Below are 12,862 nucleotides of genomic sequence, written 5' to 3'. Positions count from 1 at the left end.
TTTTAGTCCTTCATCTTAAGATCTTCAGTCTGTCCTGTTTTTCCTGGTTTTATATGGATACTTCTGCTGGTTTAGGGGTAAAACACCTAGTTCGTTTATTTTTCACATTTAAAACAAAATATTCAAGCGGTGGGCAGCTTTAATAGCACTCACAACACATTCTTGATTCGACAGCTGTACCAAGTATTAGAAACAAAAACACAAGAAATGTAAAAACAAAAAAAAAAAAAAAAAAAAAAAATCACCAAGCATATATTTGTGTATCACACAATGTTGTAATTATTTCTAACTTCCAATTTCCATCTGATATTTTCCCCCCCAAGGATGATTTTATTCAGATGAAAATTTCACATTTGTTAGTGTGGTGATTAATGTTACCAACTTAAGAGAATCTAGAATTCCCTTCTCCTTCCCTCCCTTCCATCTCCGGGGAGGGGACCCTGCCACGTATAAGTGGAGAAAGCAAGATGAGCACTAACAAGCATCCATCGCTTCTGCTTCTGCAGTCACTGAGGATACAATGAGATCAGTTCCTGCTGCCTCAACCTCTCCACGATGACAGACTGTGTACTCTGAATGTGAGCCAGAGCAAACCTTCATCCTCCTAAGTTCTTCTGTCCTTAGCATCTGATCACAGCAGCAGGAGATGAAGCAAAGGCAGTTGGTTGTATTTTTCTTGTCCTCCAGGTGTTGGTTTCTGCAGGCCTTCCTCACGGACTCCACAGATCTGATTCTCCCCCACCTCTGAGTTCTCTGGCTATGGCTGGTAGTGTGAGAGGCTGAGCTCACACCTAACGGAGTTTAAAATGCAAGGTTAATACAGGATGCTGATGGAAGCCTTGAGTTTATAGTTTGATTTCAAAGAGTGTTTGCTACTATACCTATCTTCATCTGTCATGAATATGAACGTCTCCTGGGCTAATCCTAAGCTTTGGTATCATTATCCTTGGAGATGTCTGGTCCTCCCTGTGCAGGCTGGGCTGCTCTCTGCTGACCCACAGAAGAGGCTCACACTGGCTGCCGTTCCACTTCAACAGCATCTCATCCTTGATGTCAGACTACTGTAGCTGGAGTTTTCTCCAGTCCTGCCTGGCCCACGGTCAGGACTAATCTCTCTCACCCACCAGTCCCGCAGCCGCTCATATCCACAGCAGACCACACTGTGAAATTCTCTTTGTTTGGTACCAGTACTGCTGCTCATCTGAGAAATTCTGACCCAGCAGGTCTGTGATGCAGCCCAGCACTTACCTTTTAAAAGATTTTCAGAAGGAATTCTAATGTACAATCGAGTTGGAAATCAGTTTTAATAAATGTAAATTAAGATATATACATAATAACAAAAAAATAGAAGCCATGAATATGAGAGTGGGGGGGCAGTACATAGGGTTATGGGGAGGGGAGAGAAAAATCATTATATTAGATATTTTTCTGTTGCTGTGATAAAAACACCATGACTGTCTTAGTTAGGGTTTCTCTTGCTGTGAAGAGACACCATGATGACAGCAACTCTTATAAAAGAAAACATTTACTTAGGACTGGCTTACAGTTTCATAGGTTTAATCCAATATCATCATGGAGAGAAGCATGGTGGCACACAGGCAGACATGGTGCTGGAGAAGGAGCTGAGAGTTCTACATCATGATCCACAGGCAGCAGAAGGAGACGCCCACTAGGCCTAGCTTGAGCATGTATGAGACCTCAAAGCCCGCCTCCACAGTGACACACTTCCTCCAACAAGGCCACACCTCCTAATAGCGCCACTTCCTATGGATCAAGCATTCAAATACATGAGACTATGGAGGCCATTCCTATTCAAACCACCACAATGACCAAAGCCACTTATGGAAAGAAGGGTTTATTTGGACTTAAGTTCCAGAGGGTAAGAGTTCATCACCATGGGCAGAGAGCATGGGAGCAGGCAGGGCACTGAAGCAGCAGCTGAGAACCCACATCCATATCCGAAGACAGGAAGCAGAAAGTACCCTGGGGATGACGGGAGGTTTTTGAAGCCTCAAAGCCCATCCCCAGGGACATATCTCCTCCAACAAGACCACACCTTCTAATCCTTCCCAGCAGTTCCACCAACTAGGAACCAAGTATTCAAACATATGAGCCACTGGCAGTGGTGGCACACGCCTTTAATCCCAGCACCTGGGAGGCAGAGGCAGGTGGGTGGATCTTTGTGAGTTTGAGGCCAGCCTGAGTTCCAGGAAAGGCTCCAAAGCTACACAGAGGAACCCTGTCTCAAAAACAAACAAACACAAAAAACATATGAGGCTATGGGGGCCATTCTCATTCAAACCATCACAATTATGTAACTATATTTTAATTTTAAAAGTTAAAATAATTAAATTTAAAGTTCAAATACTAACTACTGTACAAATATTCACTCCCTGACAATCACATCTTTTAAAATCTTCCTTTCCACCAGTCCATGTTCTCATTATCACAATGCAACGAGACAAACACCCTCTGCTTTCATTATCTCTGAGCTTTTCCAGTACTGGAATCAGCGCCACAGTTTTCTCTCCACCACTTTACCCTAGAAACCCTACAATCCTGCCTCTGTCCACACCACACTACTCTTTCTGACACGGCCCTTAATGTCTCAATAACTACAAGTCCACTCCACAGATAGCACACCACACACCACTACCTTCTGCATTCTACTCTTAAACACTAGCAGCAGTGGAGGAAGAAGACAAAAACCTCTGTCCTGATGGAGCTTACATCCTAAAGGAGAAAAGAAAGCCTAAATTACACACTGTGGAAAGAAGTCATGTTACAGAAAAACTGAGTGTGAGGAGGGGATCAGGAGTGTCAGGTGGTGGATGCAGAGATACTGATACTGGGTGGCTCATGAGGGCATTAGGCATTTAGACTAATTCCTGAGGAAGTGAACAAGTATCCTGTAGCAGGAATCTTAAAAGGTCTTATTAATAAAAACAAACCTGGAGCTGGGTATTGGGGTGAATGCTGGAAGATCAGAGAAGCAGAACAAGCCACAGCTTCCTCACCTCGACAGTTCCTCAGCTGATCCTGTTTCCTCAGACTGAAAGCCTCTGAATCCTCATCCAAATAGATCTCAGCTGAACTGCTGCTCAAAAGCCGAAAAGCTTAACCAACCTAGTTCCTGGTTTTCATGCCTTATATACCTTTCTGCCATCACTTCCTGGGATTAAATGCGTGAGTCACCATGCCTGGCTGTTTCCAGTGTGGCTTTAAACTCATAGAGATCTGGATGGATCTCTGCCTCCCAAGTGATAGGATTAAAGGCATGTGTGCCACCATTTTCTGGCCTCTATATCTAGTGGTTGTTCTGTTCTCTGACCCCAGATAAGTTTATTAGGGTGCACAATATTTTGGGGAACACAGTATCACCACAGTATCCCAAGAAGCTTGTGCACACATCACAAACAGCACCGCTGTGTTCTCGCTGTACTGCTAGTGTAAGACAAAAACAAGGTCTAGAACACAACTCAGCACTAATGAAGTAAGATAATATGTATTATGTAATCACATGAGGACAGCAAATGTTAACGTCAACCACCACAATTATTACCACTTCTCTTTCTCGTGTTTAGAGGTGGAACTGCACAGGTTGGGAGGACTAGCAGAAAGATTCCCTCCCCCACGAGACTCCTAACCAACAAGGAGAACACCATAAGGAAGGGCTGGATGCAGCTTGTGGGTGTGTGGTTCCCCTTCACTGTGCAAACTGAACTCTGCAGATTAATGGAAAGAAAGGTACCATCCATTTGTTCTTAGCTTTGCATTACCATTCTATGCTCACAGTCTGTATGTTTCTGTTACCATCTTTAGAAAAAGTCTTGTATAAAGAAAGCCATCTGGAACCAAGTGACAATGTACTAAATAATCAAGTATCCCCCATATTCTTGTCTCCAGCTTCCCAAGGTCCTAGAAAATCCTCCTCCTCTCAAAAGATCAACTAAACACATTTGCTGCAAAAATTAAACCTAAGTGAGACACACACAGGAAATAACTCTTACTATGATCAAGGCTGGGACACAGTTTAAATTCACTGAACACTGCGTTGGACAGCATTGGTTCTCAACTGATGTTTAGGAGAATCTTTTTTCTTTCTTTTCTTTTGGTTTTTCAAGACAAAGTTTCTCTATGTAATAGCCCTAGCTGTCCCAAAACTCCCTTTGAAGACAAGGCTGGCCTTGAACTCAGAGATCTACCTGCCTTTGCCTCCTAAATGCTGTGATTAAAGGTATGTACCACCATGGCCTAAGACAATTACTTTTTAAAAACAGGTTTTTAAGCTGGGCGTGATGATACATGGGGAGGCAGAGGCAGGACCATCTCTGTGAGTTCAAGGTTAACCTGGTCTACATAATGAGTTCCAGGACAGCCAGGGTTACATAGAAAGACTCTGTCTCAAAATAAACAGCCAGCCAGCCAGATAGATAAGCAAGCAATATTGCTTTTGAGCTGGGGATGTGGCTCAGCTGGTAGGGTATTTGCATAGGACCCAGGATTCAACTCCCAGCACTGCATAAATCAAGTGTGATGGTATATGTCTATAATCCAGTACCCATGGTATGGAGACAAAAATAAGACTATATCCAAGGCCCTCAGGAATAAAGAGATAACAGAAGGTATGAGTGTTAATCTTGGTTGGTCAACTTGACTGGATCTAGGATTAGTTAAGGCATGTGTCTCTGGGCAGGTCTGTGAAGGTATCTCCCAGAGTTCCCGTCCCCATCCCTCCCATCCCCCTCCCTCCCACCCCCGCTCCAGGCGGCTGCCACCCAAATGTACAGATCTAAGGCTATGGGGCAAGGAATGCGGCTTCTGTCACCCACCTTCACTCCCTGTTGTGAGCATGCCAACCCACTCCCCCTCTGCTGCAGCCATCCTTTATCAACACTCTGATCTCCATTCTTTGGCCTTCTAAAGTGCAACAAGGATCAGCAGCTCTCTGGAATCCTCTAGGCTACCAGCGCTGGAATGGGGCTGCTGAGGACTTCATCCAGCCGCATGTACTGGGCAGCTTCTGGTCCTCTGCCTCTCCAGGGCAAAGGCAGCCATGTGGACTACCCAGCCCTCACCATGTCAGCCAATCTTATAAATCCCCCACAGCATATTCCTATCAGTTGTGGTCTTCTAGAGAACCTAAGGCAGAAGGGAAAAACAAGTTTGCAAGTAAATCAAAGTAACTAATAAGAGTATAGGGAAATATTTATTTTGTCCTTCTTTAGTTTAAGTAAAATTTAACATTGTACAATTACATGGAGAGACTCATATATACTAAGAAACCATACTCAACACCTTCTGTTCTTCTAAGACGCGCATTTTATTTCCTCTTAAAGCATGACACGGTGCTTCCAGCGTGCTGCTTCATGGTTGATACACCCCGGCTCTGTGTGCAGACTCTGCTCACAGTGGAAACTGAGCTCCTAGGAACTAAGCTGCCTAAAACGAAGAGTTACTGAGAGCTTGGTTCAAGGGCAGGAGTGAGGAGATGTACCTCATCAACTTGGAGCAGGGGCTTCTTCAGAGGCCAGAACCCTAACCATGGCAGGGAACTTTCCCCTCTCAGCCAAGCTGAGGAGACTCTCTGAGAAAACTATGGCTAGAAGCTTTTCTGCAGCCTAAGTGTGAAGCTACACAGTGCAAGTGAGGTAGTCAAGAAGGGGCATGATGTGAGAACAGCTGAAGTTGTGGGATGTGCAGAAAGCATTTCCCTGCAAGGTGAGCATCGCTTCCCTATGGGATAACAAGATCATTTCCAGCATCGGTTGGTTCATAATTTCCCCAGGATTCAAAGGACAAAAGCAGTGAATGAATCACAAAGCCACGGATTCAAGGGACAAAAGCATGAATGAAATCACAAGCCACATCTAATGAATTAGAAAAATACCAGGCACTGCATGGCTGTCATTTTGTTCAAGTCGAGCTTCGGGAGGGACTCTAAACAGCAGTGGAGGGCTATGCCTCCCGCTGTTCTGCGATCATGGTTGCATAAGCTTGCATAGTACACTACAAAGGTCAAAGGTGTGTACAACCTATGGCTTTTATTGGCAGTATGTAAAGTGTATGAAAAATATCAATCCCTGCCTAACCCCATGACCTGCTTCCACTGACAGATGAATTAAACAGGCACCCAAACAGGCAATCACACAAAGTTCACCGATTTCATTGATGGCTGGTGTTTCAATGTTTCAAGTGCAGAGAACTATTTATTACAAGAAGTAAATGATTACTGAAGTGCCTACTCAGTTTCTGGATGTTTCCCATAAAGAAAAAGCAAATCTGAGTTTTATATTATTGTAGAAAGTTACTTTTTCCTCTTCATAAACCTTTTTGCTTCTTTCAAAAGCTCTTCCACATCTTCCTTCTCCTCATCATCCTCTCCTGGCTGCCAGTCTGAATCCTCATCTGTCGGCTCATATCCTTCTTCCTCGTCCTCGTCATCCTCAGCAAAGCTGTCATTCGGGTCCTTCTCACTGGGCTGCCCAACATCATCACTATCTTCATCTAGAGCCACTCTGACTGAAAAGCAGAACATTGCAAACAACACATCAGTCACTACTCAAGCTGGGGTGAGGGATGTCTGTAGTAAAATGTCTCCCTGCAACAAGAACTAATTACTATATAGCCTACTACTTTAAGTTTTAGAACAGGTATGGAAGGGATTATTTGTTTCTTATTATTCTAACTCTCCACAGTGTGAGATCCTGTGACTAGCCTGGCCTGTGAGAGTCAAAGCAATGGTCCCTAGTAAGACCATGCTGTCCAGACCTTCACCCTAGCTACGCTATGTCCTGCCCCTTGCTGATAGGATTACTTTCCCATCCCCACTAACCCAGCCAAAGGTCAAGTGGTGGCAGCACGTGCCACTTGTGAATAGATGCTTAAAAACTAAGAACCAACCGGGAAGCCTTTTCTCGGGAAACCTCGGTGACAGAGGGCAATCCCCAAGCAGCAGGAGCTTAGGAAGGTCCTGTCAGGCCTGGATTCTCTCCAGACTGTCCCAGGCCCCCTCTGCCTTTCCTCTGAAAGTCTTTATAAAGACTTTAACACAGGAAGTAGCTCTCTTTCAGAGAGGTAGGACCACCGCAGGAGGAAGGGTAAGGTTTTAGTTCTTAGCTCTGACCTCTTGGCTTTCTTCTTTGCATTGGTTCTGTGTTTCTTATTTAATAAGATGGTTGGTTACATCTACAGGTTTTATCTTCCCTTCTTTCCCATAAATATTATTTTGTACAAATACCTCTAGAGAAGGAAAATTTACTATATGCTATAATAATATTTTTAATAATGTTTCATTTTACAACTAAAGACTAGTTCCTTCCTTCCTTCCTTTCTTCTTTTTTTTTTTTTTTCTTTTGATTTTTCAAGATAGGGTCTGTCAACAGCCCTGGCTGTCCTGAAACTCACTTTGTAGACCAGGCTGGCCTCAAACTCAAAGAGGTCTGCCTGTCTCTGCCTCCTGAGTGCTGGGATTAAAGGCGTGCATCACTACTGCCTGGATTAGTTTGTTCTTTTTAATGTACCAAGACGGCAGTAGGTTTTCGCACTTGCAAACTCCTGTTGTACTTCACCACCCCACTGCACCAGCTTTCTGACAGCCCACCCTTCTTCATCCTCTCAGCCCTTCCCATCTAAGCAGCAGCTTGAATCACAGGTGAGCCCTGTTGCTCTTCTTGAATCACTTTCTTTCTAGATCTTGGGGTTCCGTTTCTTGGGGGAACGAGGGGAACATATCAGTGTGTGCACACCACTACAGAAGTTCAGAAACTTTACAGTAGCTCTCAGTAATCACTGTGAGTTCTTGAAATAGCATCAGTTGCCTAGAAGGATGCATACTACGTAGTGAGGGGCTTGAAAGAACTCCGAAAGTCAGATGTGATGTTGGCGATAACTGCTTTGACATGCCATCAAAAGGTAGGGCAGCGGCAAAATGACAAAGTTTCCCTGGCACTGATTTCTCGTGCATTCACTGTCTTGTGCCAAACCTCTAGCACTCTGAAAATGTGTGGAAAGCTGGTGAGAAATCACGTTAGCTAGATACAGAAGAAACACAGCCAACGGCAACAGCACAATACACAAGCAATGCAACCCTTTAGCGGCAACACGTAGAAAAACTCTGGACCCAGCATTTCAGGCGGGCTACAACTGAGAAACTAAATCCCAGAGTTTAAGCGGTTGTTTTAATGCTGATACTATGCTATACCGTATCATCTTATGTGGTCAGGAGTGTCCACCTCAAATGCAATATGTTTAATTTTTTTTTTTTTTTAAAAAGAAACAAAAATGAACCTAGTTCTTTCTCCTTACTTCTACTATGTGGAATGCCATCTTCATTCTCCTGATCACCTGCACTACCATCCAAGGCCATGGCTGTTTCCTTTCCCTCATGCTGGCCTTCATTCCATGGCACATCAGTGGGCAAGTCCTATTGATTCTTTCAAGATCTCTTAGCTTTGTGGTACTTCTCATATCCTGTGACCTTCCTCACACAGAAGACACATGACACATGAAAAAATGAGTGTGTAAAGAAATACATATATGAGCTTAGGAGCTGGGTAATGATAAACGTTAAACATGTGGGAGATGAGAAAAACAACTGTCAGAATTCTGTCTTAGATATCTCTGAATTAGGAACTATGAGACTCTAACCTTTAACTTAATATTTAAAGTATTCAGACCCACAAGTTGCAGAGGAGAAAAAGGTGTTCTGATTACATCAGCACACAGAGATTCCCAAGAGTTCAGAGTTGCTCCCTTCTTACAGCTGTGCTAAGATCTCCAGGGGAGCTTGAAGCCAGCTCTCTCTCTCTCTCTCTCTCTCTCTCTCTCTCTCTCTCTCTCTCTCTCCCTCTCTCTCTCTCTCTCTCTCTCTCTCTCTCTCTCTCTCTCTCTCTCTCTCACACACACACACACACACACACACACACACACACACACACACACACACCCTATGATTAAAGCCTGATTTGTCACTGGGCACAGTAAGAGACTAATAGCAACAATAATGAAATGGAATAAATAAAACAGTAGTTAAAGCTTATGAGTTACTTATTTCAGAACTTTCCTATTTGCTGCCTTCAGACAAATACTGACTGCAAGTAACTGAAACAGTGGGCAGCAATACCCAGTTAAACAGCGGTCTAAATGTGTGTGCTTTTGTGTTGTTAATAAGAAAAAGTGGCTGTCCAATACAAAAAAAAAATTCTTAAAACATTCACTGTTGAATGTTGTAATTATATTAATCTTAAAAAATATTTTAAGTTCACAGTTCTAAACTATATTCTTCATTTAGAAAACACTTCCAAAAATCCCAACAAACTTTTCAAAGACTATTCAGACATTTTAAACTATGCTATATGATGCATATTGACAGCTTTTAGATAAATAGCTCCTATTTCTGTAGATACACAAATGTTTTTTTTAAAAGATTTTATTTATTTGCTTTATTATGTATTCAGTGTTCTGCCTGCATGTATGCGTACACACCAGAAGAGGGCACCAGATCTCATTATAGATGGTTGTGAGCCACCATGTGGTTGCTGGGAATTGAACTTAGGATCTCCGGAAGACCAGCCAGTGCTCTTAACCTCTGAGCCATCTCTCCAGCCCCACAAATGTCTTTATATGGGACAATATATTGGCATAATCTGCCAATAAAATAGTTAAATAAATATTACATTATTGCTGGAAAAATCATTAAATCCAACCCAGTAAAGAGATTCTGTCATGTAACAGCCCCAGAGCCTGCTAGCCAAGACAAAGCTGTCCGTTTATGTCTAGAGCACTAACACACTTGAGCAGTCAACAAAGAGGTTCTCGGTGGGTTTCTCTCATTGCGAGTTATCTTCATGGTTTGGTCACAAGCTGGTTTACACACATGCAGATACACAGTCCTGACAGCATATGCTCTACTCTCCCTCCTCATGGGCACAGACACTATCTGCTGACGTAGTCTTTCCTTTAGATACACGACCCAAAGAAACTGAGGTTTATTGAAAGGAAAATTCTTTTTTTTTTCCCCTAGGAAAATTCTTAAAGAGCTCGAAACCAGGTAAAACAATGGTCAACTGGACAGCTACAGGTTTACACTCTAACAGGATGCCCACAGTCCCAGTGGTACTGGAGAAGGTTCACGCTCTGGTTCAGAATAATAACCAGCTACGGTGATTGGCTCAAAGGGAAGATTTGGTCTAGGCTAGTTCAAGGAGGGAAATTCAGCCCTTCTTCTAAGAATCATGAATCAGAAGTTGTTCATTCTTTCCTCAGATGTCAGCACTGATTCTACTGTCCCAGCTTAATAAGGGTGTAAAAATTCCTCTAGTCGAGAGGAAATACCTGGAGAAGGAACAGTCCTCTACGACAGAATGATGAAAGGAAATGAGGAACATGTTGAACGTAATAACCAGCCAACACAATAAGCACTGTGCAAACCAGGCCTGCCCTCAGGCTCTTCTGTTACGGAAGTCAGTACGCTTTCATCACTGCTCATACCAGTTTCTATTTTGCTCTCACATACTTAAAAACAAAAGATGCCTAAAAGACACAGGAACATCATATACTGCTGGGTTATGACTGGGAAAAGCATTTGCTATATATAAGCTTACAATTTTTTCCTTTATTTGGACAGGAAACTGTTATGCTGCCCAAACTGGCCTCAGACTTCAGGCAATCCTCCTGCCTCAGCCTCCCAAGTGTTGGAATTCTAGGTTATGAGGTATCATACTCAGCTTCTGAAAGTTCATTTTGAAAAAATGAACTAAAAACTCATTAAAAATAACTTAGGAGAAATAATTCAAATCAGCAACAATAATTCACAAACGCAACAGTATTTTCTAAATAACTGGTTTAATGGGAGAATTACTCACAGGTTTCTTCTGAGTTTACCGTAGTACATTTACTTACCTGGAAGTGCACTGTGTCTGTATTCCATCTTGTGCTGGGGGTTCTTCCTGAAAAAGAAAAGGAGGCAAAAATAGGCCAGGGTTCCCCAAAGACTGAAAAGTGCTAGGATGGTAAAGTGCATTCTCAGCAACCCAGAAATAAAGTGAGGGCCACGCAGCACCTTATGGAAGGATCTGTCCCCTGCCCCTGCCCCTGCCCCTCCTTCCCGCCTTTCCACCCCTCCTCTGCCTCCATCTTCATCTTCATCACCGCCTGAGGCCAGGCATGTGCCGCTCTGCCCAGCAGTGTTCGCCTTCTCGCTGCAGGAGAGACTGAGTGTGCACCCCCTGCCAGGCTAGTTCTTCTGAACTCGAGAAACGGCAGCACAGAGAAGGCAGACAACTTAAGGAACTGGATTTAGGAGCTTCATAATAATCAGTGACTAAATCTTCCACTTACAAATTACAGCACCAATGTAAAAATGTTCTTTTTTATCAGCTAAAACCTGTGCACTTTGTTAAAATGTTCCACAATAAAATTATATCTTTAAAGGACTATGATTTTCCTCTTCTGTGCCTCTGAAACTACTAGATAAAACAAATAATTTCTAATTATATGGAACCATCTCATATAAACAGTGGTTTCCTGGTTCTCAGCATTACCTAATATTTCATATCTGCTCCAAGTATTTTCCTTATTCCAGGCAATTGGAAGTCATTATAAAAACAGAACTTCAAGTTAAGTAATAAGATTTAGAAAAAATACAATGTCATTGCATGTAAGTTGTAATGAGTTTTATTTGATTTTAGTTAATTTAGTTAAATTATAGCTAACTTGACTAGCATATCGAACAACACAAATTTCAAACAAACAAACAAATACGGTAGAGCTCCCTGCTCACTCAAGAGCAATTTAAAATTGATTTTTTTAAAAACTCCCTCCTGCCAGGCGGTGGTGGTACACACCTTTAATCCTATCGTGAATCCCAGCACCCGGGAGGCAAGCCAGGTGGATCTCTGTGAGTTCGAGGCCAGCTTGGTCTACAGAGTGAGTTCCAGGACAGGCACCAAAGCTACACAAAGAAACCCTGTCTTGAGCCCACCCCCCCCACCCCAAAACAAACCTCCCTCCATAAAACATCTTCTACTGACCCTTAAGGAAAGTAACAGTTCTATCGACGGGAATGTCACTATTGAAAGGAGGGTAGGGATTAACACGAGGAACACCGATCAGAATCCTGGCCCAAGCACCCTCTCACAGGCTAAGCATCAGTGCCCCGTCTGAGGAAGGGCTAACAACAGAGCCCACACGCGGTGGAGACTGCAGCTTCGTGGGTGGAGAGGCACTGCCAGGAACAGTTCCAGCATCAGCCAGACTCCTTCCCAGGCCAGCCCCGGCCGGGCCAGGTGTCTGTGGCAGTCCTTGATGCTCTATCCCTTTTCCACAACTTCTCCTGGGGGTGAGCATTAAACAGTGCAAGAGGGCAACTGTACAGCTAATTAGAGTCTAAGTCAACAGGCTCGGGGGCTGGAAACGATCTACCTAAGACGGTGGGGTAATTAACCTACACTTGACCTTCTGCTGGAACGGAAACTTGGAGCTTGAGAAAAAAATGAACAAGACAACTGACATGTGCCCCCAGAGCTGCAAACAGCAAAGCGTCGGCACCTTCCCTACTGAACACACTGGAGCAGGTGACTGACTCGTAAACTCAGTTCTTGTCAGTGCTGAGCATCAGGGAAGAAGGAATGGATAAAAAGGCATGGACACCAAAGATCTTCCTCCTCCATCTAGGAAAAAGATTACTGGGCAGCTCAGAAGTTTTGTTTAGTTTTTATTTAAAAAATTTCAAACCTACAAAAATGAAAGAATAGGCTACTGACAAATGTTCCTTCATCTTCTCTCCCCTCCCTTCCCTTCCCCTTCTGTCCACTTCCTCCCTTCCTCTCTCCCTCCCTCCCTTCCTTTTCTTTTCTTCACA

At 43.4% G+C, this 12,862-nt stretch overlaps 1 protein-coding gene across 1 annotated transcript in view; it reads right to left on the bottom strand.

Moving 5' to 3' along the window:
- Positions 1-5,190: 5,190 nt before the first annotated feature.
- The window catches only part of Aplf (aprataxin and PNKP like factor), a 46,251-nt gene continuing 38,579 nt past the window's right edge, over positions 5,191-12,862 (bottom strand). Inside the window, exons 9-10 of the mRNA XM_028853648.2 lie at positions 10,903-10,949; positions 5,191-6,522 (exon numbers count right to left, since the gene is read on the bottom strand). Of these exons, the coding sequence (XP_028709481.1) occupies positions 6,308-6,522; positions 10,903-10,949 (262 nt within the window). The 3' untranslated portion in view covers positions 5,191-6,307. The remainder of the gene's footprint in view (positions 6,523-10,902; positions 10,950-12,862) is intronic.

The sequence above is a fragment of the Peromyscus leucopus genome, chromosome 3 (genome assembly GCF_004664715.2).
Source record: "Peromyscus leucopus breed LL Stock chromosome 3, UCI_PerLeu_2.1, whole genome shotgun sequence".
NCBI lineage: Eukaryota > Metazoa > Chordata > Mammalia > Rodentia > Cricetidae > Peromyscus > Peromyscus leucopus.
This window is presented reverse-complemented; position numbering and strand designations above follow the sequence as displayed.